This window comes from Drosophila innubila (genome assembly GCF_004354385.1).
Source record: "Drosophila innubila isolate TH190305 chromosome 2R unlocalized genomic scaffold, UK_Dinn_1.0 1_C_2R, whole genome shotgun sequence".
Classification (NCBI taxonomy): domain Eukaryota; kingdom Metazoa; phylum Arthropoda; class Insecta; order Diptera; family Drosophilidae; genus Drosophila; species Drosophila innubila.
Genome location: NW_022995374.1, coordinates 24370611 through 24398276, shown reverse-complemented (window position 1 = coordinate 24398276; position 27666 = coordinate 24370611). Strand labels below are relative to the sequence as shown.

The 27666-nt window shown below is 38.1% G+C and overlaps 3 protein-coding genes across 5 annotated transcripts in view; 1 reads left to right on the top strand and 2 right to left on the bottom strand.

Annotated features, from left to right (window-relative positions):
- LOC117784856 (neogenin) overlaps nucleotides 1-8166 on the bottom strand; it is a 44408-nt gene extending 36242 nt beyond the window's left edge. For both annotated transcript variants that reach the window (XM_034622702.1, XM_034622703.1), the window contains exon 1: nucleotides 7251-8166. In XM_034622702.1, the coding sequence (XP_034478593.1) occupies nucleotides 7251-7356 (106 nt within the window). In that variant the 5' untranslated portion in view covers nucleotides 7357-8166. The remainder of the gene's footprint in view (nucleotides 1-7250) is intronic.
- A 7113-nt stretch (nucleotides 8167-15279) lies between these two features.
- On the top strand, nucleotides 15280-21895 carry LOC117785241 (protein three rows). Its single transcript, XM_034623164.1, has 5 exons — nucleotides 15280-15600; nucleotides 15659-16669; nucleotides 17267-18118; nucleotides 18895-19917; nucleotides 20829-21895. The coding sequence occupies exons 1-5, from the start codon at nucleotides 15280-15282 to the stop codon at nucleotides 21810-21812; spliced, it is 4191 nt and encodes a 1396-aa protein (XP_034479055.1). The 3' UTR covers nucleotides 21813-21895.
- On the bottom strand, nucleotides 21804-27424 carry LOC117785242 (MORN repeat-containing protein 3). Of its 2 annotated transcripts, none has more exons than XM_034623165.1 (2): nucleotides 27022-27424; nucleotides 21804-22037 (listed from the first exon to the last, which is right to left on the bottom strand). In XM_034623165.1, exons 1-2 carry the CDS (start codon nucleotides 27422-27424, stop codon nucleotides 21880-21882), a joined length of 561 nt encoding a protein of 186 aa, XP_034479056.1. In that variant the 3' UTR covers nucleotides 21804-21879. The 2 variants fall into 2 exon arrangements, 1 of the variants encoding a protein (XP_034479056.1); XR_004617491.1 differs by lacking the exon at nucleotides 27022-27424 and adding an exon at nucleotides 22122-22289 and having other exon boundaries at nucleotides 21959-22037.
- Nucleotides 27425-27666: the final 242 nt, after the last annotated feature.

Here is a 27666-nt window from a genome sequence, read left to right as displayed (position 1 = left end):
AATCGATTCATTTTATCCATAGTGTGGAGACCCCATCACCTATTGGGAGCGGAGTTATCCGGGGTTTGTCGTGCTGCCAGCAAATTCAGATGTAGAACAGTGGCACGAGTATCAATTGAAATCGATATCAAAATACTGTTACAGTTGTTTATTGTCTTTCATTTCAGCAACTAAAAGATGCATAGGGTCAGCAAGCTTGGAATGCATACTCGCACATCTGAGAATCGCTTTAAGTAAGTTTTGATTTTAACAACTCACTGGTCAATAAAGTAGATAAAAGTTATTTGACTCTTCTAGATTTCTCCCAGTCGTTGGCTACACAAATAATATAAACGAGACCTCTAAAAATAGCAACTTCTTCAATGAACATTTATATATTTTCATAACTTCCGATATTTGGATTTAAATTAACGCTTATAAAATATTAAATTGTCGATTCATACACCGATTTATTTATTGTTCTTACAATTTGGACGATATTGCGAGAAGTAAGCTTAATGTAGTTCTTAATTTATGGGTATACAATTTTTAGAATTATTATCATCGCCTCGTTTTTTATTACGCACTGCATCACAATAATATAATAAATAAAACAAGAACTTAACTGAATTGTCAAAAGGTAGATTTTTCATGATTGTCGATTTTTATTTTCTCGATTAATCGACAAAGTTACTACTTGACATTTGCTGAAAAACTTCGATCTCTTATCATAACCGATTTTTATGGGTGTTCTCTAAATTGATGCTTCATCTAAATTTGTTAAGGTGAAGGCAATTTATATTTTTGTAAAACCCTATCGCTTTTCATTTCATTTTTATCGCTTTAGGTTTATCTTAAAAGATTCCGATGATGTCTTTTTAATAATAGTCTGCCCTCTTCTTAAAAACAATTTTAATTAAAACAATTTTTTCGAACATTTTTTAGAGTCGAGAATTTAAAATTTTTACCACTGTGCGTTAAGCAGGGAAGGAGGAGGATAGCAACGGTGGCGTAGACTTTGGTAAGTGGTATGAAATACGTGCATTTTGTAGATAATATTGAAATAATAGCAAAGACTGAACATTCGAGTCCGAGTCGATGTTGAAGTCGAGTTTAGATCGCTAGAATGAATGCAGTATCTGATGTTTTTGTTGTTGCTTTTGTCTTGTGCTGTTTGTAACAAATTACTTGGGTTGGCAACACCCTGTATACCCTCTCTGTCCCCCCAGTAGCCCCACAATACTCGGTCTGGCCAAGGCGAGTTCACGACGTCGTTTGTCGTCGCCGTTTTAAGCGTCGCTCGTTTTTCATGTTCTATTTTGTGTGGCAATTGCAGTCGCTAGATTAAAGCAGCAGATACAGATAAAGCTACAGCCAAAGCTATAGATACAGATACGAGTGGCTTGAATGGAATGGGAGGGGGGATTTAACGATCGATCTACTTTAATGCAGCCCATGGCCAGTAACTACAAGAGGAACGTTCAACCGATAGCGTCTGATAAGTGTGGCGACTCTTGGACGTGCCTCTAAAATGACCAACTCAATTTGGCTGCCGCATTTTCAATTAAATCTGCCCCAAAGCGGCGACAACAATAACAACAACTTTTGTTTTGTGCCCTCTCAAAATAATTATGAAACAAGTTTCATTTCGCTTTTCAGTCTGACTCATGCCCATAGGGAGGGGAGCGAGGAAAACTCGACAAGAGAATAAAGTTTTAATTGAGTTTGTTTTTTATTTCTTTATTTTAGCCCAGCTGCGTCTCTGATCTTCAGGTTGCTAGATAGCAAGAGGTGTTCCCTCGATTTCCGTTGCGCAGCCTGTGATTAAGTGAATTGCTCGAGACTAGTCGTAGTTGCTCTCTTACATAGTTCTTGTCTTACACTCAGAAAATACATTTGTTTTTTAAGAATATTGTTGTAAAATAATAATTGCTATAAAATTTTAAAACATTTTCTAATATTAAGAAATATTTTTTTACAAATATAAAGTAATTTTAAAATTAAAAAAAGGCTTTTACGATTTAAGAAAATTGTCTATTAATTTAAGAAAAATTGTTTCTAAATTAAAAAAAGGAATTATTTAAAAAACTTTGACCCTTTTTTGAGAACGATTTGCTAAATTTTAGTGTGAAATAGAAAAAAGGCATTTTTAGGCCGATTTCAGAATACTTTTTTGAGTGTAGTCCGAGTCTTGTTCGTTTGACTAGGAGATAATGTTTGGGCGTTTAATGGATCCTCTGTGCAGAAGCTGTTTTAGCTGGGCGTGAAATTTAATGAACAAGTTTCTTGCTTCGATTTGGTTGTTGTGGTCTGCTCAGGATTTCACACTTATTACAGTTGTTGTTGTTGTTAACGCTTAAAGTGCCGTTTAAACAGCACACTTAAATTACTATGAAAACTGCAATGAAATTAACAACAAGTTTAAGTACAAATGTAGGCTTAGGCTGATCTTTGGCTGCAGTTCTAGGTGCGGATTTTGACCTTTTTTCTCGTTTCTTCTAGCTTCAGTTTATTTATTGGTTCGCTGTTATTAAGTTAACATTTTATGGCCAAGACAACTGCATTGTTGTGGCCAGAATTTACAAGGCTTCTCAATTTCCGCAGATTGTCAGCTTCAGCTCCAATTGTTGGCTAATTGCTTTTGCTCCCACATACTACTCCCACACTTACACACACTCACTTAACAGGCGTACTGACTATGTAAATTGGCTGCAGCTACCACGCCCACGCCCTGGCCCTACGTTTGCGCCCTTTGCCAATGCCACAAGTAATTGCAAATGAAATAAAATTAAATAAAAGGAACTAGAAGGAGAGAACTCGATTGTGAGAGACCCTGTTAATATCCTAAAATCAGGCAAGGCCGCAGTCAGTTATAAACCACATTACAATTTTATTTACAAAACCCCAATTCAACTATTCACTTAAAAAAGAACCTGGTTTAATATCTGATTATTTTATTAATAATATTATAAAATGACAGTCGAAAAAAACAAGCAACAAATTTATTTTTAAATGTTAACGTAAATGTATATTTTCTTCAAGTTTCTTTTTTTACAGATAGGCGGACTTAGCTATCTTTGCTCGGTTTTTGAAGCTGATTAAGAATACCCATATACAAATGTATATTTTGTGATTTTTTTCACGTCTCCTTTTGCCTGTTTCGCTTTCGACAAACTTCGTAGACCCTTTGTAATTTTTAAGTACAGGGTTTAAAAAACAAGCAGAAGAGAAGAAGATGGAGTAAAAGGGAAAAAGTGAATTTTATGGTATTTCCTGCTGTGGATTTCTTTTTGGACTTTTGCCTTGAGATCAGCACAAGACCCGGGACAGATCTGACCAGAGTCTCGGGTGCGTTGAACTGCAGCAACAACAAAAATTGCAGCAGGAGCAGCAACAACAAGAGGAGCAACATTCGCCTCAGTTTGGAATTGTACTTTGGGATTTCTCCTGTTGAAACTCCTGTTGGTGTTATTGTTGTTGTTGTTGCTGATTTGAATTATTCATGTTGTCTTTTCGAATTGGTTAAAAATGAAGAAGAACTCGTCCGAAAGTGCATTTGCAGCAGCAAAGCCAATCAGATAGAGAGAGAAAGAAAGCGAGGGAGAACAAAAGTGAGAGAGAGCCAGTTGCAAGTTGTTTTTAATTTATTTTTGAAAAATGTTTGTTTCGTTGCAGGCAACATGCATGTTGCCCCTGCTGTTGCTCTTGTTCCTCCTGTGGTCAAACCATAAAACAAAAAACACAACACATAAAAAAACAATAAATAAAAAAAAAACACTGCATGCCAAAAATGCAATTCATTTTTAAATACATGCGAAAATGTATGTGCGCGCAAATTAAAATTAATTTCGGTTGTTAAATTTGTAGTAATTTACTGCACAGCTGAAGCGTAAAATAACGGCAGAAACCGTTAATAAGTGTAGAGGGAAAACATATTAGCTATATAAAAAAATGTGTAAGCTAAATTAATGTATTAACATTTGACTCGAGGAAAAAGTGACAAGTTTTTTAAATGTGATTTTTCTGTGAATTAAAAAGAATTTCAAAGCTGTTGTGTGTCAACAGAGCTTAGAATAATTAGTAATGTTAACATGGAAATTTCCCTTGGAATTCTTACAGGTGTACTAAAATGTAAGTTAGTTAATGAAGTTGTAGTTTGTGAAAACAAATGTTGTTCAGAAACCGAGTCGGTCTTGGTTTTTTGAGTTCCCAAAAAAACCTTTGAAATCATTTATTTTCTTACAAAAAATATGTTTGATTATAATATAAATACATTAAACTAAATTTCACTCTGTTTATATATTACTATCATAATTTTATTTCAGCCTGACTTTAAATCAGAGGAAAAAGAATAACAAAAACATTTTCTAACATTAGATTCTCATAAAAATGATTATTAAATTTTTCAGAAATTATCATCTTATTGTTTGTTATTCTTGCTCTGCAATCAATTTCAATATGTCGTCTGAGTTTGATTTGCCATAGGAAAATACATGTTGCAGTTGCCATAGCAATTGCAACCTTGAACAATGTCAAAGCCACCGTCAAGTAAAACACACACCACATACAACATGCAACACACCCAACTTGGCACAAAGACCTGGATGGATACCTTTCTACCTCCACAACAAAAGCATCAGCTCCTTAGCAGTTGTTATTTTGTTTGCACTGATTGAAAATTGACAGAATGTTGAGAGAATTCACTAACAGTTGACAGTACTCAATTCCCAACCCAATGCAAGATGGAAGTCCTTTCCGCCGCATATAAAAGACGTGCCCTTACACTTAGTCAGACTGTTGTCAATTTCCGTTTCAGGAAATGATTTCCAACTCAGACTTAAGAGTTGTTACGAGACTCTGCAATGGACTGTAATTAGTTGACAGCAGGCAACAGCGATTAACAAAAACCGAAACTGAAACTGAAGAAATGACCTCATTCTGGGCACATTCTCTCTCTCCCCACAACTTATTTATGTACATTGTGTACACATTGCGACAGAGTCAGCGTCAACGTCAACGTTAGAGCCATAACCATAGCCCTAAGGCCAGGCAAACCATATGGAAATGTTTATGGCGGCCGAGCGCACCCTTCAAAAGGGGTGTGAAATTAGAATAACATGTCACTCATATTCGGTATATCACGTAATGTGGCCAAATATGCTGGTGCTGCTTTGCCCGAATCCCCAGCTCAGCTACAAGCACGAGTCCAGGATTCGCACTGAGGTCCTGGTAACGTGAACATGAGCATGAGCACGAACACGAAACAATTGTCACAGTTCACAGAGGGAACAGCCACTAAGCAAAGAATTATGACCATTAAAAATGTGAAAAATACAAAAGCTGGTATTATTTATATGAGAATGGTGAAACAGGAGCAGGACTTTGCTTTCAGGTTACACCCAGTTCATTATTTTTATTGTTATTGTACTGGCTCCTTTGTGTGTGACACTAAGATTTTTTAATTACTACCTGGCCATTAATTAAGGCCACTCTGTGTACGTCTGTGTGTGTAGGAGACTCTTTAAATTGCCTTTTTAAAGTACTGTCAGAGCGAGCGAAATGTGTCTTTTAAGATTATGATCATCACAGCATAAGTGAGTAAAGGGTGCGAAAATTATGATATTCAAATACTTTCAGAGCAGACGATATATGAGTTTACTGCAGCGGAGTGTTCACATTTTAGCAATTTTTTAGCTGTTAGCTATTTTGTAATTTTAAAAGCAAGTCAGACTGTTGCCATTAAAGATATATTATTAAAAGCATTTAGAGAAATGCTATTCAAGCTATTGAATTCAATTTTCTTGATTCAGGTATCCAAATTTTTTTATATTTTTTTTTTTTAATTTTTACACCACTTCTGCCGTGCAAAAGAATTAAGTAAGAAGTCGACTTATCAAAATCTTTATACTAAGAGAGAGTAAAATTCGTTTATGGCTGTTTTTTTACAACGCATTAGAGTCAAGAATATGAACTACACTTTTAAGTTAGATTTGAATCCTTAAAGTGGTTTTAGCGTGTTTACCGTAACGCAATATAGTAAATTTGAATGCAGCATGATATAAACTTTTGGTTAGTTGGATATAACTTCAAGATTGACCCATATTTTGACATACCGTTACACGCAATTTGCATATATGTTTCATACCCGAAAAGTTGTTATGATAAAGCACATGACAGCTAAGGGTAGAGCTTATCATTATTTTCTGTTTGACTTTTTCCACTTTTCGGGGATGTTTAGTTTATTTTTTATGTTCTGGCAGTGATAAATTTCAGGCACCCCACCAGCTCAACAAGGGGGTGTTTCAGTTGCCTTGACGGCAGTTTCTTTTTTCCCCTATTCGTTGAGCCATGCGAAAGGCATTTAATTTGTTTGCATTATTTGCGCATTTTGTGAGGATTTTCTAAGGTTTATTTTCTAGATGGAAAACTGAGAAATTGAAATACGTTCGTTGCCAGTGGAAAATTAATCAGTTAATGCTTTGCAGCTGCTCCAGTCGCGATATTTGACCTGTTTTCATGGGATATTCAACTACCTGCTCAGGGGAACACTTGTTGTTGCTCTATGCTATTGTTAAGAATCCAATTCAAGTAAATATTGATACCCTGTAGTAAAGTGGGAAAGGGAAAAGTATAAGGTTTTATAAGTAAACATAATTATAGCAGGGTATATTTCAGTTCGTTTTTCTGTGGATCAATTCATGACATGGTATCTCCAAGTCGATAAATTCTGTATTACAAACTGAATACTTATCAAAAAAGACAGGTTTCGAGTAGATTGCTTGTAAATAAATGCGACATATTTCAACATTTTGCAAATTCTGAGGAATAACTATCGAACGAGCGCTTAATGTAATCGAATGACTCGAAAGTCAACTCATTAAAACTGTTTAACAGCCAAAAGCAAAGATAATGAAAGGCTGATAAAAACGTATTTGCAACGTCCTTGTCTTATCTTTAACTGAGTTATACATTTTACACTATAGCAATTATCGACAACAAGTGAAAATGGATGACTAGCATATGGCATATGGGTAAGGGTCGGGGTCGTATGATTGTATGATTGGTAAAGCTGTTTCACATGTGCTCAGGCAAAAAAAAGAACCTTCCCAATGTACGTCAAATCGTTTATCAGTTATCAGCTAATTTTTGTAGTAAACTAATTTAGGAACAATATTTAGTAGGCACTAGAAAGACCTGCACTTTTGCACGTCGGCCAGACAAACTGTCACCTCAATTGGCCTATCGATAACTGTAACTGTAACTGTACTCACCTTGACTCCCATGCGAAACTGTCACCAGTTGTAATAATTCAATCGAGATAAAAATCCACATCCACATCCATTTGCAAGTCCTGATCTTTCCGTTGTTTTCTGCCATTGTGAATTTCAGCGTTGTATTGCGAAACCGTCCGATGTTTACGCTGTCTACGGTTATTTGAATAGTTACGATATTGCTCAACTTAAGCAATATTTGCGTCTTTGTTATTGTTTTCAGTGCACTGCATTTTGAAGGCCTCTGATTTTGCTTTGGTTTCGTTTTCGGTTTCGATTTCCTGTCACTTGTTTGTTATTATTTTTGCACACACATTCTACACATTCTCCACATTTTATATTTCTTCTTTTTCTTATATTCGCTCACTCCACTTTTGTTGTGTATTCGCCGAATTTTGGCGTATCGCTGTTTTTCGCTGGAAACTTGCCGCTACTTGAGGAATATATTCATTGAACTCGAGTTGTTGGTTTGATTTGCCGGCTGCAAAAACAATAACAATAGTAACAGCAGAGACAGCAGGAAGAAATTAGAACAATTTTGGGCGCATTTGTTGTTCTTTTACAAACAAAACACTTTTACCACGGCGCATCCAACAACAATTACTATGAGCATAAGCGCCAGGCACTACCAACAACAAAAACGACATCAACAAATTGCGTACACAGTAGCGTTATCTCGCTCTAACTAACGTTTCAGTCCTTGGCCACAGGCAAGCGTCGCGAATTGTATTTTTCTTAATGCATGTTTTCCACTTAATTTGTGTATAAGAATAAATGAACTTGGTCAAACCAAGTAAATAATCGCACTTTTATTTCAGATAGTTGTATTTAGTTTAAATTTTCTTTTATTAAAATGCGGTTTTTGGTTTTCAATACGACCAGCAACACACGCGCAGCCAACCTCACGCGACCACAATTGAAAAGAGACTGACGAAAGGCGCCCGAAATGAAACAAAAATGCAGACGCTGAAAATGCATGCGAGAGAACGAGAGAGAGATTGAGAAAATGAGCGCCAGAAATTACCCTCAGTGTTGCGAGAGCGCAATACATCGTCATCGTATCGATACATCGATACAATCTGTAGACCGTTTATGGCGCGCTATTCAAAAAAAAAATTACATTCTTAAAGAATTGGTAAATTTAGCAACAAGACTTTTATTAAATACAAAATTTTGATTGGAAAATAAATTAAATAAAGAGAGTTATTTAAATAAATTTTGCTAGTTAATCATCCCTATGTTTATTAAATAACTCTAATTAAAAATATATTGTCACGTTACTACTTTTCTCTCTATTAATCGGCAGCTGCGTTTTTAAGCTACTGGCTTGGCGCCAGTTGACCACAATTTGAATTGACGTGACAAATTAAAGCAGTTTAAATTGAATAGTTTTAATTGATTTACATTGCGTTGTTTTATAAGTTTGTCAAACAAATTGATTTAACAATAAATGGCCAATGTCGCGACGCTTGTGTCTAGCAAAATGTTGACTGATTCAATTAAATTCAACTGTCATCTCTGCAAGTATTTATTCATTTATTTGCATTCTGCCCTTTTACTTTTTTTATTACAATGTGTGTCTTACTTTTTTTTACATTTATATGCATAAAAAGTGCATAACTTTTTTATAATACATATTTTTAATTTTCCGTTGAAAGTCGCGGTCGCAACTCGTTTGATTGCCACCCCAACGGACAGGTTGTGGCTAAAAGTTGTGGACGCACATTTCCATAGAAAAAGAAAAGCTCTCAACAACTCATTCTATGCACAAGTTTAAAAAAGTTTAGTTCAGTTCAGTTCAGTTGGGCTTTAAATTCAACTTTAAACATTTGCATCGGTCAGAAACCGCCCAAAAGTGGCTGTAAAATGATAAATTTTAAATTAAATGCTCAGTCATTTACACAAATTGCCCCAAAATGGCAAGAGGAGAGAACCAAGAGTGGAAGAAGCATGCTTAAAAAATGAAATTGCTCTGTACATTTTGGCCAGAACGTGAGACAGAGACAGAGAGGAGAGGGAAGATGGGAAGACTTCATCAGTGAGCTTGTAAGTGGGTCAAGTTATGTGGATTTATCAAATTGCCAGGCAAAAGATTTACACGCTCGCCGCTAATTGCAGCATTTCAATGGATTTCCTGGAATGATGCTGGGCTGGATGCTGCCAAGCCATCCCATCAAATTCCATCTCGGTGCAATTCGAAACCACTAATTTTCATTTTAATTAATGGAGCTGTCGGTGTCTGTCTGTTAGTTTGTCATTTGAAATGACGGGCGAAGGCGAAGAAAGTTACTTCCACAGGCTTTAAAACCGCCCACAAATAGCAGCAAACTGAGTACTTAGTGAAGAACTGCATGAATACACAGCTAATACGGATGGTAAAGTGAAAATAGTGATAAATGACGCAACTGTACCAAGTTGCATAGACATAGTCTTAGATTTTTGACTCTAAGTATTTGGCTCCTTTAAGGCAATCCTGTAATATAGATCTTACTTTTTAAATATTTATTCCATTACTCCAACTATGAGAACTGAAAAAACTCTACCAAATAAACACAACACACAAAACAAATTTTTAAACTGAGAACTTATTTCAATCTTTTAGAAATTAATTGAAATGCTCTTCTTTAATTGTCACATTCTTATTGACACACCTATACTACCCTATGCGAATGTATACCCAGCATTTTGATACCTTAATTGCAAGTGACGTCGACGTACACCGCAAATTGCGTTGGCTCAGCGAAAATGAGACAGACTAAAATCAGAGAGAGACAGACAGAGTGGAAGACAGAGAGGGAAACTACAACGAGAGTTAAATTAAGTTAGCGTCGAGACGACTTGACAGCAATAACAGCAACAACAAAATATATACGTATTTATATGCATACGGGCATAAATCAAAATCAACTTGTAAATTTAATATGTCGCCGTGTTTGTGGCGCTTGCCACATGATTTATGCCGATGGATTTTTGAATTGGCGAGCTTTAAATGAGGAAAAACAAAACAAAAAGCAAGATATGTTAAGGAGATCGGTTGGGGGAAGGGGAGAGAAGGACCATGCACTTAGCTCTCGACAGGTTCTCACAGTTAACAAACAACAGACCATAAACCAATTGGTAGGCACATCAGCTTCTTCCAATTTTCCCCAAAAAATATTTAATTTTCACACATTGAAATTAGTTGGAAGCCCCCTCAATCCAAACCAATATCTACCCAAAGCGAACCGAACCTCAACCTGTGCCCCTATAGAGAGCCCCGCTACAGTTCCCCCCTCTAGACATTGAATAATGACAATTTCTTGCGCTGGCGACAGTTTGACAGCTTGTGGATCTCCGACGCTCTGGTAACTTCATAGAAAAGCAGAAAAACATAGCTAACTACGGCATGTAGCACATTAAATACCCTTACTGATTGTTTATATAGCGGCAATATATTCTATAATCGGTAAAATCGCCTATGCGGTCAAATCGACCCTTAAGCCAAATTAATTTCTCTGTTCCTTTCATTAACTACTTATCTGTGCAATGTGAACTATGTTATTTCTTTTGAAATACCCCCAGAAATCATTTTTAAAACTTTTCTGTTATAATTAAAAATTGTTTCTAATATTATTTAAATAAAAAAAAGTGTCCTGCAAAAGCTCTTTTTTCAACTAATTATTGCTTTGTCAGCATTATCACATTTTTTTTTTTATAAATTTATGGAAAGTAATACAAAGAAATATTCCAGTATTTTTTTTTTACCAAAATTATTAACTTTAATCGGAAGGAGATATGAACAAAGTTTAAGCGCAGTTTTGTTGATTAATGCTTAGACTTAAGAAAAACAATTTCGTTTTATTTTATTTACAGTAAATAAAATATAGTCAAAAAAATACATGATCAAATAAGCCGGAAGTTGTGTTGCATGCCACAAAAAGTTTCAGCGATTGCAAGTTTGGTTCAACAAGCTTAAAAAAGAGAGTATTATCAGCATAGAAACAAACAAAAGACAGTCTATAATAGCTACAATGATTCAGCTCATAAGCCCAGATCAGAAATATATACAATTTAGGACTTCTCACTCCACCAATATAACGTTACATATTACTCAACAAAGCTGTAATGCTCGCAATAAGAGTATAACTATGCATGTGTCTAGCTGGTGTGAAACGAAAGCAAAATTAGGACTTGACTTGCACTTGGACTTGGTTTAGTTGTGTATCAATGTGTGTGTGTGTGTGTGTTGCATGCCACATGTCTTGAGTTTTGAGCTAAATAAATGAGTTTGTCAGGCAGCAGCGACATGATTTGATAATTGCTTTTAAATGCAATTCGAAAGCGGCTCAGAAAGTGGCCAAAAACAGGAAATGCTTACCAATGTACGAGTCAACATATACATATAGTAGATGATCTGCATACATGAATATAGATATGGCATATATGTGGTATAATTATGTTATTTGTAGCTCTGGCTAATGTGAAGGCCTTTCTTTATGGCCATGTCTAAAGTTTTGGCCATTGACATTTGGCTTAATCAGTTAATCGGCACCAGCTTCCAGTCAAAATGAGTCACAAACAAAATCAGCTCTCGACTCTCAATGTTGACTGTGACTGGGTGGGGTTCTTGCCACGCTTACGTAAGGTTATTAGACCCCAAACCATGACGCATGGGAAATAAGCCAAGTTCGGGCCAAACATAATTTCTGACACTCGAAAAAGTTTTATGAATGCATTCGAACCGTTAAATGTGGCCATAAAAAGAACTTAGTCAGCCCGAAGCGAAACTATTTTAATTAAACGCCAAACAAAATGTTTTTGGGGTGCCACCAGAAGTGGTGTCAAAAGTGGTGCCAGAAGTGGTGCACCACCAACTTCAGGGGTTGTTCCCCAGGTTGCCTCCCTAATGGACTCGTTAACGCCACTGACAGCCCCTTCGTTGCAAGGCTGCAGTTGCATCCATGTGCAACGCTGTGGCATGCAGCCCATAAATTAATGTTGCAGCCCCCATCCCTTTCCCTCGCCACCTTTCCCATGCCGCATGCTGCATGCTGCATGTCGCATGCCAAAAAAATTTACAAGCGACAGCATTTTCCACATGCTTTTCAAGCGTGAATTTTGCACACATGTCAAGTGAATGCAGCTGATCTTTTCAATGGGGTGTGGGAGATGGGGCATGCCACATGAAGCAAGTGCAACTGCAGCTGGCGCCCACAGCGCTGACAGCTTGCTAGAAAACTTGGCATCCCATATCTGTAGCAATGGTCAAGTTCGTGTCAAGGCATTGAAAAAACTGGCGAGAAATTGAAATCTGACAAAAAGGCGAGACAGCTGCTCCAATTGGGCATAAAAGGGGTTGAGGGAGAGGAATTTGGAAAAAGTTTAAGGGCTGAAACAGATTAAAGTGGTACCTAAGATGGTAGTTAAAAGGGGATACAATGGATAAGTATAGAATACAAAACCTTCAAGATTATATACGGTTCTTATTCCCACGCGAACCCGACCAAATTCTTTTAAAAACGGTCCCATACTAAAAATTATTATTATTTTATTAGTTCTGCTTAACTTAGAAAAAGGGTACAAATAATAATTAACATTTTTATTTTACTTTTCATTACTTTTTAATTTTAGTGGACTGTATTTTATTATTGTGGAGCAATGTCTTGGACTCGAAGGATTTTTTAAAACTGATGACTTCTTTAATGACAATTAAATTTCATAATAATTTAATTTCATAATATTTATAATTATAATTTCATAAAGTTCAGAAAAAGAACTCTTCATAGGAATAATATAGCTTTGTTATCGGAAACATTATAAGACATATTAAGTTCGAGTCACCTCAAAGAAAGAAAAGCATGTCAATGGATTTCACTCTATAAACAGCTGCATCTATAAAATACCATATTATATCATATAGGTATATTATCAGTAAGAAATGGGTCTACTTGAGGCTTGTGCCTAATTAACTTGACATAACAAAAGGTAGAAAAAGTACGTGTATGAACACCAAAGACATTCTTGTATTGTTTCTCAGCGTAATCCTCCACTTCTCACGCCAGAGAGAGCTTTTCAACATTTTCTTTGTGTTTGTATCTCTCGCTTGAGCTGACAGCTATTCACTTGCTGCTGGGAAATTAATTAAGAGCACTTTTTGCAGTTGTTGTAAGGCAATTGTAGCGTCAGGCTGAGCCAATAAATCCTTGTTGCCTGTCACAGAACGTATAGGAACAGGAGCAGGATGAGACTATATTTATCTTTGGGATGCGGACAAATTAGTGCATTTCAAATTATACCAAGCGACTAATTTAATTACAGCTCAATGAAAAATCGCATAAATTTCCACGCTGAAATCATTTTAATGAACTGCCAAGCCCAACTGACAGATTGTCTGTCTCCCTGTCTCTCTGTCTGTTTGCACACAATTAAAACAAAATTCGAAATAGACACAGACAATGATAGAGAGAACATAAATGCATTTTGGGAGTTTGTTGATTTTGGCAGCAAAAACGGGGGAAAATTGTGAAATTTTTCGAAAATGTATTTATCATATTTTTTCTGGTTCTGTAAACAAAATTTGATTTAACAAATATTGACAGCTGAATGACAGTTGATTACGAATGCGAATTGCGAATGAGATTTTTGTACTGCGGTTTCTATTTTCATATGAAATGGCACATTTTGTGCTATTTTGCGAGTATTTAAAGTTGCCTTCAAGTCTCGAGTCAATCAAAACAAAAGCCCATAAATCTTGAATAAATATTTGATCAAGTAAATCAACTGTAAACCTGGACCTCAACCTGAGACTTGAGCCACATTCTCAGTAAAATTGACCAAAGCAACATGACTGGTCATATATTGTAAGGCAATAATAGAACAACATATAGTATACATAATAGGATAATAATAATGAAACTGACCCACAATTGACACTTTCCTTGCAGCAGCTGTCAGTGTGTTTGCTCCATCTTAATTAAGCTAAGGCGATGCCCAAATTAAACACAATTGTCTGAATGTGCCTCAAAGATAGACACAATGCCACATGTGCTACACACACAATACTACACACTATTCTGTTTGGTGGCTCATCAATCATCAAGCTGGGAACTCAGTGTGTGCATGTGAAACTTTTAGCGAAAACGTTTAAACGTGACTTCCGACTTTGAAGAGTTCGAGAGTTGAACGTGTCGCCTTCCCTTGTCCCTCGAGTCATACTGGAATCATAAGTATTTATTACAGCGATATGTTTCCATCTAAGTAAGCCACATGTGGTTGTATCTGCCATAAATACACACACACACATACACTCAAGTGTGAATAAGCGTGGGCCAATAATGCGCATAACTGCATATCTGCATACCTGTTCCGGTTTATGGTCTGCAAGAATCGTAGCATGCTACATACATAAATCAAAATGTGTGTGTTGACCACATTTATTTGTGTGCAATTTCCACGCTTTCGTTGCACCAGCACTCGTAAATTAAACGAGCCATTCAATGTTTTGCGCAATTCAATTTCACATGCCTGACCTTTTTGTTTGACCTTTTACACACGTAAAACTCATCATGACTCCATTACACATGTACTGCTCTTGAATTAGCGCGCGCTTTGTTACAGTTCAGTGTTGTTTTGAGGAAATGTTGTCCAGCACTGACATAAATCTCACGCAGTTCTGCTGCTATCGATTGATATCGTGCTCTACATCACTTACTTATATATCGGCGACATTCACTGATTCTCTGCAGTCGCCAACAAGAAAATAGTTAAGATAAGCGAACCTTTTAAATTTGACCTTTTATTAATATAATTTGTATGATGACTTGCTTGCAATAAATTCAAGTTAATTTGAGGCGCGCTCGGTTACAGTTCAGTGTTATTGGTTTAAACAGTTGACCAGCACTGAGTTCAATCGCACGCAGGTCTGCTGCTATCGATAACACCACATCAGTTATCGGCGACATATACAAATTCTTTGAAGGCGTCAACTAGGAAATAATTTCGAGCGGCTTATTGAAGTTTTTATTGTATAAATAATAATTTAAATGTGAAAATGTCACGCGATGAAATAGCAAAACAATTGCGCGGAACACGAAAGGAAGTTGAGAGTGCTGTGAAGACAATTCAGTCGCAATTCAATCATATCCGAAATGGCGGGACGTCCAGCGTCGCATCTGATGCTCTGAGATATGAAATTAACATATTGAGTAAACTTAGCTTTGCTCTGCAAGACAATTGCCATAAACATGCCGACCTCTATTGCGACATTGTGGCCTCGATGCTGCCACACGTTGAGCCCTGCGCCACAAAGCCCGAGTTCTGGGCGAGACACTTGGGCAGCCTGCACTACATTTACCACGCGATCTGTCGAGAGGTAAGCAAAATGAAGCACTTAATTAAACAGCTCCTATAATAGAATATTGTACTTGCAGCAAACAATAGAGGAATGCCAAAGATTCTATGCGTTGGTCAACAAACAACGCGTCCACCTCAAAAACAAGACTGACTACAAACTCTACCTGAATATTCATATACGGCATCTCTACTTTTTTGGCCAGCAAATACAGATACAGCCAACGAGCACGGCCAAAAATCAACTCTGTTTGGCCCTACAAGCTATGGGTGTACTGTTCCAAGCCATGCAGCGCCAGAATGGTGGATACAGTGAGCTCATCGCCGAGCTAAATCAAATTCTAGGCAAGCGGAGCAACTCTTTCCTCAAGATCCTGGGCACATTGCCTGTGGCATACTCGAACAAGATGTACGAGCCGCTCTTTAAGCTACTGGCCAGCAGTGGAAGCACCACCGATGAGCTGAACACACAGTTTCCAGAATATTTAAGTGCTTTGCTGGCCCTCATCCAAATCGATGGCTTCTCGTGGCAGCAACAAGCGGAGGAAGCGCCTCAGCAATTGGCGTTGCAGCTGCTCCGTTGCTGCCGCGAGTCCTACAAAGAATTGACATCACTAAACTATGTCATGCAGTTACTCTACTACTACCTGAAGCTGCTGTTCACTCGAGATTCCGCACAGACTACCGACTTGAAGCGTCATTACATAGATCTGACCAAGAAGCTGATTAATTTCTTTGAGCACAAGGGCGCTGCACATGCCAAGGAGCAGTGGTTCATAGACTTTCTGTTGGTTTTTGTGCGTGTGCAGAAACTGCTGCATCAGAGGAATGGAAAGAACAACTGCTTCGAGGTCTTCTGGCAGGGATTGGGCGGCACGGACAGCGCCGAGACATATACCGCACACTTTGAGCTCATCCAGTGCTTGATTACCATGTCGATGGACATAAGCAGCAACAGTCCACTCGCCGCCAGTTGCACCAATGATTCCAAATGTCAAAGTCTTCGCAAACACTGCATTTTCACCCTCGGCTGCTGTGCCACCAACGCCTACAGCTTTTGGCAGCCCTCGGCGCAGGCAACACTCCAGAAGGTAAGATTCGATGAGCGAATTTAAGAAAGGACATCTTCGGTAGGCCGAAGATATGTTACTCTTGCAATACTCTATACATAATGTTTGGCTGATCGATTGTATGACAGCTTTATGATATAGTAGTTTGATTTTAACCAAACTGGGTCTTAAGGTCAACGACTGTAAAAAATTCATAAAATTAAAGACTAGTTTGGGTGAGATTGGTTAAGATTTCAGAAAAATTAACGTACATTATCATACTATAAGGCTTTTTTTCGATCGATCGTTCCTGTTAGATTTGTTGAGATATCTTAAGAAAGAATAAAGATTTCCATACTTAAGGTTGATTTTAAATCGAGCATTTGTAGGGCAGCTATACGATATAGTAATTTCCTTTCGACTGAATTTGCGCAGTATTTGAAAGAGAATACACATCGGTAAGATTGGTTAAGATAAGATAGATTTATACCCAGTTTGCCGAAGATATCTTCAAAACCGAGCATAGACAGAGATGGACTCGACTCGTCGTCTTGATCAAAAATATATATCTACTTTATAAGGACTGTTCTATATTATAATCTACTAATTGGTAATATCTGCTAATCGATTCCTTGACAGGCTGCTCAGGAGTCTCTCGCCGGCATTATACACTATGCCGTGGACGTGGTGAAGGTGACCAAGTGCATGGTGGCAACAAGCGCGGAATTGCTCAACTTTGTCTGGCATCTGAACAACATTGCCGACAAGGTGTCGAGTGGCACACAGATGGCATTGTTGCAACTGTTGGTGAAGCCGCTGCAGCAACTGCGATCCCTGCTGGGAGATCAGGAGATGCGACAACTGTTGCGTCGCTTGTACAAGGCCGGCTCATACTGCGATAATCCGGAGCTGGCCGCTCAGTTGCAGTGCACCTTCATTGCCGCCACTACCTGTCCCGCCCGTCAGTTTCAGCAGATCTGCGTCTATTATTGCAACGCCAAAAACTCGATTCCCAAGTGCGTCTACGAGCTTCACGAGATGAGCCCCTTGGGCAATCCCCTCACCACAGCACAGCGGCGTAAGCTCTACGAGCTGGACATGGTGGCCGTGATGGCCCACAGAAAGACGCCGCCGTTGCTGCAATCGCTGTTGCGTCATCGTCAAACCGACTACCAGTTGGTGCTCCTGGGACGTCACATGCGCACGGACACCACAATACTGAATCGGTTCGAGGAGCTACGCTTAAAACTGCAAAAGAAGAGACTGACTCGTCTGGAGCAGCTGATGCTGGCCCATGTCAGCGTTAGCAAGATCCTGGAATTGGACGAGAAGAACCAGAAGACTAAAATACCCATGAAGGAGGTGACGGAAAGGAGTCTGGAGGAGTTGTGTATCAAGTACAACCTTTTGGATGTCAATATTGCCAGCGAGAAGCCTCGGGTGCAACTGGCCACAGCGGTCATAGCCGCCTTTGAGGCCTTCTATAACCAGGTGAGTTCAAAATGCATCTATAAATATACATAGGAGTTGCCAATTACATTCTAAAAAAATACAAATTTGTTTTCTTCTGTAAAACAATAATAAAACAATTGTATAATTTGTCTTCAATATCTGATTAAATGAAAACTATCTTTTTCGAAATTGGACATTGTTCATACACAATTTTAGTACTGAAAAAAAAATGAGAAAAAGGAACTTAAACTTTAAAACTTAAAAAAACACTACGAATACTAACTGTATCAAATTTTTTTGTTGATTAATATTCCAAAAGGTACAAGATACTTATCATGCATGTCAAATCTCTAAAAATAAAATTTAGAACTTCTCTTGTTATTCGATTCTTTTCAATTTGCGTGAGAAGTGAGCATGACATTCAAAGTAGGATATAAAATGGAATAAAATAATGGCACATATAAGGAGTCTGCATACTAAATTTCTCTGTGATCTTCTTAGACTGACAGGTTAAATAATTACAAACGTTTAATAATTTTAAATATGTTTTAAAATAATACTAATAAAATCATTGTCTTAAATAAGCTTCTTTAAATAAAAGTATGTCTAATTATATTTATATTGGCTTAAAAAATAAACAAACAAAAAATAGGAAAACAGTTGAAATAATAAAAGAAATTTGTATAAAATTTAAGCATTGCTCGAAAGATAACCAGAAATCCAGAATGCCGAAACTTTTTAAAAATTTGAGAGGCTTGCCAATAGGTTTTGCAATCTCTGAATCTCACTTTCTGTTTCTCTCTCTGTTATTGTAGGCTGATGCCGAACGCTTGAGCAGTGACGAGGCGCTCATCGACTGGGAGGCGCTGATTGATGATGCCATTTGTGCTGCCAAGGCACTGTCCAGCATGGGTTACATGCAGCAAGCGGACAGGGCGTGGCTGCTGTTGCTCCGCATAAGTCGAATGCTGGGCGACAGATTCACCTTCCTTCGTGCTATTAGTCACTTTATGTCGCACTACACGCAACATGCGCTTTTCGATATGGCACACGAGGTGGAGCATGCCCAGCAGCTGTTGGACGATCTCTGGCCGCAGATCCGGAGTGATCACTTCTTAAAGCGTCAGCACACGACTTTGATGCTGTGTCTCTGTCAAATGGCGCTTTACTACGCTCGCTTGGATTGCCTGAGCCACGCCCAGTTGCTGTTGTTGCATGTGGAGCGACTGCGTGATCAATTCCAGGAGCGTGTGGGCAAATGCGACGTTGTCCTACTGACGCTGCAGTCGGTGCGCTTTCGAATCTGTTACCAGCAACGGCACTGCAGCATCCTGGCCAGAATGCCCACGGTCTATCAGCAGCTGGACACGTTAACGGAGAATGTGCGTAAATTTACCAGCATTTCATCCGTGGATCTTGGTGCTCTCTATATGTTGCTGAGTGATCTCGTTCGGGACAGCACCGAATGCACCGCCAATCGTCTTTGCGAGCTCCCCAACATGTCCATCAGCCTGCTGCAGGTGCTCCTTAAGAGCGGTCTGGTGCTGCGTACCGTGGAGGTCTTGATCTCCTGGATGTGGACCAATCTGAGAATGGAATGCATGGACAAGGCACTTTCCAAGCTGCGTCTCATCGAACACTTTCTCTGTATCCAGCCCTTGTCCTTGGCACAGCCGATCAGCAAATCCAGCAGCCTGATTACTACTCCCATGGATGCTCAGTCAAAGCACATGACCGAACTGGTCGGAAAGATGTTGTCCATGCAACTGGAACAGGGCACCGCCAGCGTGGAGCCCATTCGAAAGCAGCAACAGTTGACAGTGTCGTTGCCTCCACTGGTATGTACATAGATATCCAATAAAATATCCTATCCGATAGATAAATAGATATAAATCAATCTGATAGCAATCGCATTAGTTATCTGAAGTCTTTCGTCTTTTATGACCGAAATTAAATATGATTGCATTGTTTTGATTGTATAAATTTCAATCTACATTAAATTTGAAATAAAAAAAAGAAATTAAAATTGCAATACCTCATTATCAAATCAAACAACCGACTTCACCAATCTGATTGCCATCGCGTAAATAATGCTCCTATAGAGATTTCAAACGTTTTTGATCAAAATCTAAAATAATTATATGTGCTAGGATTATAAAATTTTAATCTGCAATCAGCACAGTTTTTAGCACATTATTGCAATCAACATTAGTAGGATCACTTCTTAATTTCAATCATTAACTAAATTAATAAATATTTTAATTCCAATCTCTTTATTAAATTTTGCAATTGAACTCAATTCCATCGCGACAATGTGGCTAACAGTCTCCGTTTAACTGCTAATTATATAGATACGCATCTGTGTTGATTAATAGATAATAAAACAAACTAATAATAATTTAGATAAAAGGAAGAATGCTCCATTTCGTCAATATTTTATAATGAAAGACTCGCGATGCACTCATCATCATTATTATTAACAATCATCAAAAGAAAAATCACCAAACACTTAAATTTCAGACTATTTTAGTAAAGTTTTAATGATTGCTTTTGATTGAATTGTGATTGCAATCAAATCAGTATGACAATCATTAAGGTCATTTAGCAGATAATTTTAAATAGTAATAAGTCACAAGTAGCGGATCAGTAATCCATACTTGCTTAACATAGTGATTGCAATTTTTGTACAGCTCTGTTAGTAACAGTAGTACCTCTTCTCATCCGATCTCATCCTTTCATTCTTCTTCAGAAAATACAATCTCAAAACGCTAACAGATTGAAGCTGCAACGTTACCTGCAGGAGACGCATCCTGTAATACGGGATAGCAATCAGTTGCAGTGCATCTACTTCATTGTGGGCTGTTTCCATGCGCGTTTATATTTTCTGAATCGGGAGTACGATCAGTTGGATGATTTCTATAGCATGGCCAATGATTGGCTACAACGGGACACGGAACGTAGCAACGCATTGGGGCATATGTTGCTCGTGTTGCCAGTCTATCAGGCCAACTATTTGCGTGCCACGAACAAGTATCGCCAGGCCATTGAGGTTACCGAGTCCGCCTTGAAGCTGGCCAAGAGCGAGCAGCTGCAGCAACGAGTCGATGTCAACTATCGCTACAATTTGTTGCTACAACTGCGAACGGCTCAACTGGAGTTGCAACCAAAACCCGTGGCAAAGACACGACGACAACAACAACCACGTCGCGCTCTCCAGTTTAACGTATCGCCGGAGGATAAGCCGAAGGAAAAGTCCAAAGCAAGCAAAACGAAACCGAAGTTTACAATTTATACAGAGGATTCCAGTCTATCCAGTGGCAGCAGTCCGGAGGAGAATAAACGTTTCGATCTCAATTCCTGTCAGTTAATTGAGATCATTGACTTGAGCGATGAGGAATTATCTCCACCTCTACCTCCTCCTCCGCTGACTGCTGCACAGGTGAAGCTCACAAAATCTTTGCCTCGCACTGCGCAGGCGACACGCAGCACAAGGACACGTGCCCAGAAGCAGTTGGAGACACCCATAGTGCCAGCTAGACGGGTTGCTACTGCTCCCAATACCCTGGGATTAACCAGCAGCATCAGCAGACGCAATACCACGCCCGAGGATACGCCCAAGACAACAACGGTCACAAGGGGACGCACAAGGAGGCAGAATGCTGTAGAGGAGCAGCCGGTGACGCCTTTGGTAAAGATGGATTCAATGAGCACAAGACGTCGCCAAAGGAACTGATTAACTTTATTCCAATTTAGTTTAGTATCTTATTAATTAATATACTTTGTGTTTTTACAATAAATGTTTAGCTGCAACTTGAACTTTGACTCTTCACTGGCATCACGGAGCTCTTGCAGATGTCCTGGCTCCACATGCCGTGCTGTGGCACCTGTCCATGATAGTAAACGCCTACGCCGGACTTGCAGCCGTCCTTAAACTCGCCCACATATCGATTGCCGTTGGCTGTGGATTGTGACTCAAATTAGGGATTTCAAATTGAAATCAAAATGAAAGCATCGATGCTTCGATATAGAAAATGTTGTGTACCTTGATGTATAGGGTAAAACAGTTTTTCGATATTCCTTAATAGGCCATTATTATTTAGTCTCTCTTATAACCCATTTACACAGTAACCGATATGACGATATAAATTGTTTTAAGAGCAGCTAAGCCGTATGTAACTAAAATCGTCTTTTCCTTCAACACATTTTTATGAAGTGTTTATAGTTACGACTAAATTTAGTTTTTATTGTGTATTAATAAAATATTTGTCCAATTGTGTAGCGTTTTTAATGTCACTTATAAGTTGTATATAAGAGACAGCTGGTTTTGTAGTACATTTCAAACCGAGAAGTGTTTATACGTTCATTTAAATCGACTTGAAAATTTAGCTACGATTTAAAAAAGCAATCCTAGTTAAATAACTGCTAGCTAATGCTAACATGCTGAATATCATTTAGATCATTATTTGGACTCTAAATTGATTTAGTAATTGAAATAGAGTAAAAAATTATGTTTTATTTTTCTTCTATCTCCAAAACCTATGACATTTTTAAAAAGTTTACTAGACTTCAATTTTGGATAACTTTTTCAAAACTAGCCAGATTTTCACGCGGAAAACCATTTTGATCATTATTTGGTCGCATGAAAAAGTGTGTTTTGAAGAGAATTGCTTTTGAAACAACCATTCGAAATGTCGGTGAACCTTAAGTGTCAGAGATTTTGTTTTTTGCACATATTTTCGAAGTCAAAAAAGGGGTTAGTTATAATTTCAACTATAATTAAAGGTTAAGAAAAATTTTGTATAATAAACAAAATTATAAGAAATATATTTTATGCATATTTGCCTCTGCCTCTGCTAAGTGCTGGGCAGTGGCAGAGCAGATGCTCTGCAGTTTCCGCTTCCTGCACATCGTTGCAGCTACGGCAGTGCTGATTGAACAGCAGTCCCGATGAACGATAGTGCCCCAGTGTCCTGTTACTGTGGCCGTTTGACTGTGTCTTTCCTTGACTTGCTGAGTCAAGTGCTTGCTGAGTCTGTGCGTTTTTCTTTCTAGGTTGGCCGTGTCTGCTTGGCTCATTGCAACCTTGTCCCCCTAGGGGACAGGCGTTCGCAAATTGCTTTTGTATTCTATTGACAAATTATGTTAAACGCAAAAACTCTATCGTAAGGAACGACTTTAAAAAGGCAGTCGAAACTTTGGCGACGTCCTTCTTCCTTACGAGGATCCATACGGACCATCCAGTCTTTTCCAATGCATCATATAAAACCAAGAACATAACTTTGAAAGACTTGCAAACCTATGCTTCGTTAATACAACTATGCAACCAACTTGACGCCGGACATACATAATGGATCCGTTGTATACATTAATATTAAAATTTTTGGTAAAACGTATATTAAATGTTGCATTGGGCAATTTACAATTTGACTTCAAAATATTGACCTTTTTATTGGATTTTTTTATTAGTGTAAATGCTTTTTGTCCTTAAGCGTTAGGACTCAAGGCAAACTGAAAACATACGTTTGCCTGTTTCATCGCTGAAAATAAGCTGATTTCTACAGAATTTCATTTAAAATAAATATTTTATAGAAATGTTTAACAACAAAATTAGGATTAACCTGGTACAAGAAGAGTGTAAATGAACGGTCAATGATTGTTTGTGATAATGTCGTCGAGTCGTGCATACATTGCTGATAACCTCAAAATATACATACGTATGTTCATTAGTGATGCAAGTCCATGTTTTAGACCGAGGTTTATATCGAAATAGAAAATCGCCCAAAATAAGTATGGAGTTGTCGATATATCGGTCTAAAAATATCGAGTTTTCTCAAAAAAATTTCTTTAATTTGAAAACACAAATCTTATTTTCCTTGTATCGTTTTCATGTCTTATTTAAACTTTGACAATTTAATGATTTATTACGGTCGTTCATTAAAAATTAAATGCCCAAAATTAACTACGATGAACAAACCACAGCGAGTCGTTGATTATTCTTGGAAATCGATTTAATCAACTCGAGAAATCGTCAAAATGTATAATAAAACTAGATGGACGGAGTTACAGTCGAGCATTCCCGACTGTTGGAATAAGCTAAGACTGCTAAAAATTCAAAAATATTTTGCTCACTTGACGCCCTTGCAGACCACTGTATTACATTTTGGACTGCTTGTTTCAATGGCAGCTATATGATATAGTAAGCCGATTTGAACTGGTAAGGATGTATAAGACAAACTTGAAAGCATATTCTGTCTTTGCATATTTTGTTTACGATATCTCATAAAACAAAAAAATTTTAATCTAAGACTTAATGTTTGCCCGATCGCTCCTATGACAGCTGTATGAAAAAGTGGTCCGATTTAAACTTCGGCAAGGATGTATAAGACTAACTTAAATGCATATTCTATAAGTTTGGTTATGATATCTCATAAAACAAAAAAGTTCTTCATACTAAAGCTTAATTTTCGACCGATTGTTCCTATGGGCGCTATATGATATAGTGGTCGAATCGGAAAAAGAAGCAAGCTTGATTTGCCTGCAATATAGAGGAATCTACATCCCAAGTTTGGTGTTACTAGATTTTAAATTGCTCTTATAATTTGGATATGAAATTTTTTATGTCGATTTTTAGGCGGTAAAGGGGACGTGGCCAATTTCTGAATCAAACTTGACCTGCTTACAATATAGAGGAACCTACATACCAAGTTTGGTGCCTCTAGCTTTTATAGTCTCTGAGATCTGGGTGTTCATACAGACAGACGGACATTCCGATATCGACTCGGCTATTGATGCTGATCAAGAATATATATACTTTATATATATTCCTTAAAACAAACTTAAAAGACCCCCGTACTTTTTTTAAGTACAGGGTCTAACTATAAAGTGGCCAAGATCGCTGTGGTATTCCTCCTAGTCGCAATTGTTGCTGTTAGTCAAATGATCGATTGAATAGTCACATATATTTATGTTCTCATCTGTCTATTATTCCTAAAGCTTCTTAACGCTATTCCTGAAACATCACCTGGCGATGGGAATTAGTAACAAGTTTCCGAGAAAACAATAATGGAGAACTATAATCTGTTATAAATTGGGCAAATAGTGCTCAAAACGAAATGCAAGAGGTAAGAAGGGGCAGCTGACCGAAGATGTTCCCTGACTCATTTTCTAATTCTGTGATATTTTACTTAGATTAACACTGCGAGCACAAAAGCACAGGCCTAACCTAAGTAATTTATGTAAACGTCAAGTAAAAGCTCAGCACAAACTAAAAACATTGCGTTTGCCCGTTTCCTTTATGAAAATCAGCTGAAAATCAGCTGATTGTTGTGTACACAATTTTTATCAATTTTTATTTTTATTTTACTATCAATAATTGTACTTAAGCGACCCTGCGCTGTTATTGTGCCCTTTTCAACCAAATCAGATGCTTTAAAATAAAATAAAGTAATTGTGCCTTGTTTAGATCTGCGTTCTTCATTTTATCATCATTTATCTTTATCTTTTCTATTTTTTTTTCATCATTGTTGACAAACGAAAATAGGATTAAAACCTAATTATAATACTAATTCCTAATTGGCATGTTATTGATAAAGCAACTTAATGCCAATACATTGCGGAACGTAGCGAGATGTTTAAACCAAATTTAAAACGACAAATCGTAATAAAAATTATGGTCATTCCGCGGTCGTCTAAATAGGGCTTTAACTATGGCTTTTTGCTTATAGGTCTCAGTTTAAAAAGGGTATTAGAAAAGATTTCAAAGCAATGCAAATTTTTGATTCAAAAAAGATCAATGTATGTTAATACTTGAAAATGGTCAAAATATGCTCGAGTTTTTGACTTTGAGACACCCGTTACTAATCTTAGCTAGTCGGAATGGCTATAGTCGAGATCCCGACCATAGAATACCCGTTACTTATTTCAATATGTATTTTATAGAAATTACTTGTGTTGCTTTGAAAACATGAATTTACAATTATGCTGTTCTACTAGTCCGATCTTGATGGGATTCAGTGGTATAATAGATAACGTTATTTACCACAAGAAGCGTTTTATCTTTAAAACTGTGGGTGTGGTAATTTTTCGCGAATTGCGGGTGCGGATGGGGGTGTGACTAATATTTAAATCAAACTTGACCTGCTCCAACGACTTTTGGATCTGCGTGTGAATATTTGGTACCACTATCTCTTTTAGTCTCTGAGATCTAGGCGCTCACACAGAAGGACGAACAGACAGACGGACAGATAGACATGGCTGTAGATGATGATCAAGAATAGATTTACTTTATGGGATCGGATATACTTCCTTCTCCCTGTTACATACATTCCAACGAACACAATATACCCTTTTACTTATTTTTTAAGTAACGGGTATAAAAATGTTAAATGAGTATAAAAATGACTGCATATTTTTAGGAGATTGCTGAAAAACATTAAGCAGCCATGACTACCGTTATATTTTTCCGATCTTGCGATTTGTAAGGATGATAATAATTTAAGGAAAAATTTAAATTTAAAAACTGTGTGGTGAAGCTTTTTATTTCGGTTTGTGAGTACAAAGTTTTAAAACCAACTTCATCTGCTTGGTGATTATTTGCCTAATTGGGTTGCTTTTGCAATCAAGAATATATTTACTTTGTACGACCTGCCCCGACGGGACTTGAAAAAAATTGTGAACAAATCCTTATACAACTTTTTTTTTGAATTGGGCAATAGAATCTCACGCCTAATTATAGTCTTCGCCTGACTTAAAGTTAAGAAAAGATCACGGAGGTGATACCAGTTTGAATATTATACCATACCATTTCCTACATTTTAGACATGAATTTGAATTTGATCGGTTTCTACGGTGTACAATGAGATCGGAGGAGTATAGAGAAACATCGATGCTTTCATATATACATACCAACTGCCGCTGGAAGGGAATCCCCTGCGTAGACTCACCCGCATAGAGCACGCCTCTGCCGTGCATGGCATCCTTTTGCCATTCCCCAATATAGACGCGCCCATCCGCATGCCATTGAATGCCGCGTCCATGGCGCCCATTGCCCTGCCACTGGCCATAGTAAACGGAGCCATCCTCGTAGTACTGCTTACCCTCCCCGCAGCGCACATCCTCCAGCCACTGACCCACATAAATGCGCTCCGCGTGTCCACTGGCCCATTGACGACGCAGTGTGCCGTAGCCGTGTCGTTGCCCAAGACGCCACTGTCCCTCGTAGATAAGACCACGGCCAGTGGCTTTGACGCCGTAGCCATGATGTTGGCCATGTTGCCACCTGCCCTTGTAGTGGCCACCGCCCGCAGTATAACGGAGGCATCTAACGCCACTGTCACGACTCGACATGTTGTCCTCAACTGAGTGTGCAACAGCAACTGGGAACGGGAGCACGACAATGTCGTTTGTCGCCTGTCGTTTGTCGCCTGTCGTTTCTCATCTGCCTCGGTGCCAGTCACAATCGGAGTGGGGATGGAGTTGGGGTAGACTTTTCTAATCAAGCTGCTAACATGTCTTGTCTATGCCACAATAGGTTAACCCGCCACAAATGTAGGCCAATGCCTGAGGCCTGACACGCAACCTTAACGACT

What these genes read in the sequence shown, in the direction of transcription:
- LOC117785241 (XM_034623164.1), top strand. Translation starts at nt 15,280, where the DNA reads ATGTCACGCGATGAAATAGCAAAACAATTGCGCGGAACACGAAAGGAA. An exon ending in ACCACGCGATCTGTCGAGAG is followed by an intron (nt 15,601 to 15,658) that starts GTAAGCAAAATG and finishes TTGTACTTGCAG; the next exon opens with CAAACAATAGAGGAATGCCA. An exon ending in CAGTGTCGTTGCCTCCACTG is followed by an intron (nt 19,918 to 20,828) that starts GTATGTACATAG and finishes ATTCTTCTTCAG; the next exon opens with AAAATACAATCTCAAAACGC.
- LOC117785242 (XM_034623165.1), bottom strand. Translation starts at nt 27,424, where the DNA reads ATGTCGAGTCGTGACAGTGGCGTTAGATGCCTCCGTTATACTGCGGGC. An exon ending in CAGAGGCGTGCTCTATGCGG is followed by an intron (nt 22,038 to 27,021) that starts GTGAGTCTACGC and finishes CACAATCCACAG; the next exon opens with CCAACGGCAATCGATATGTG.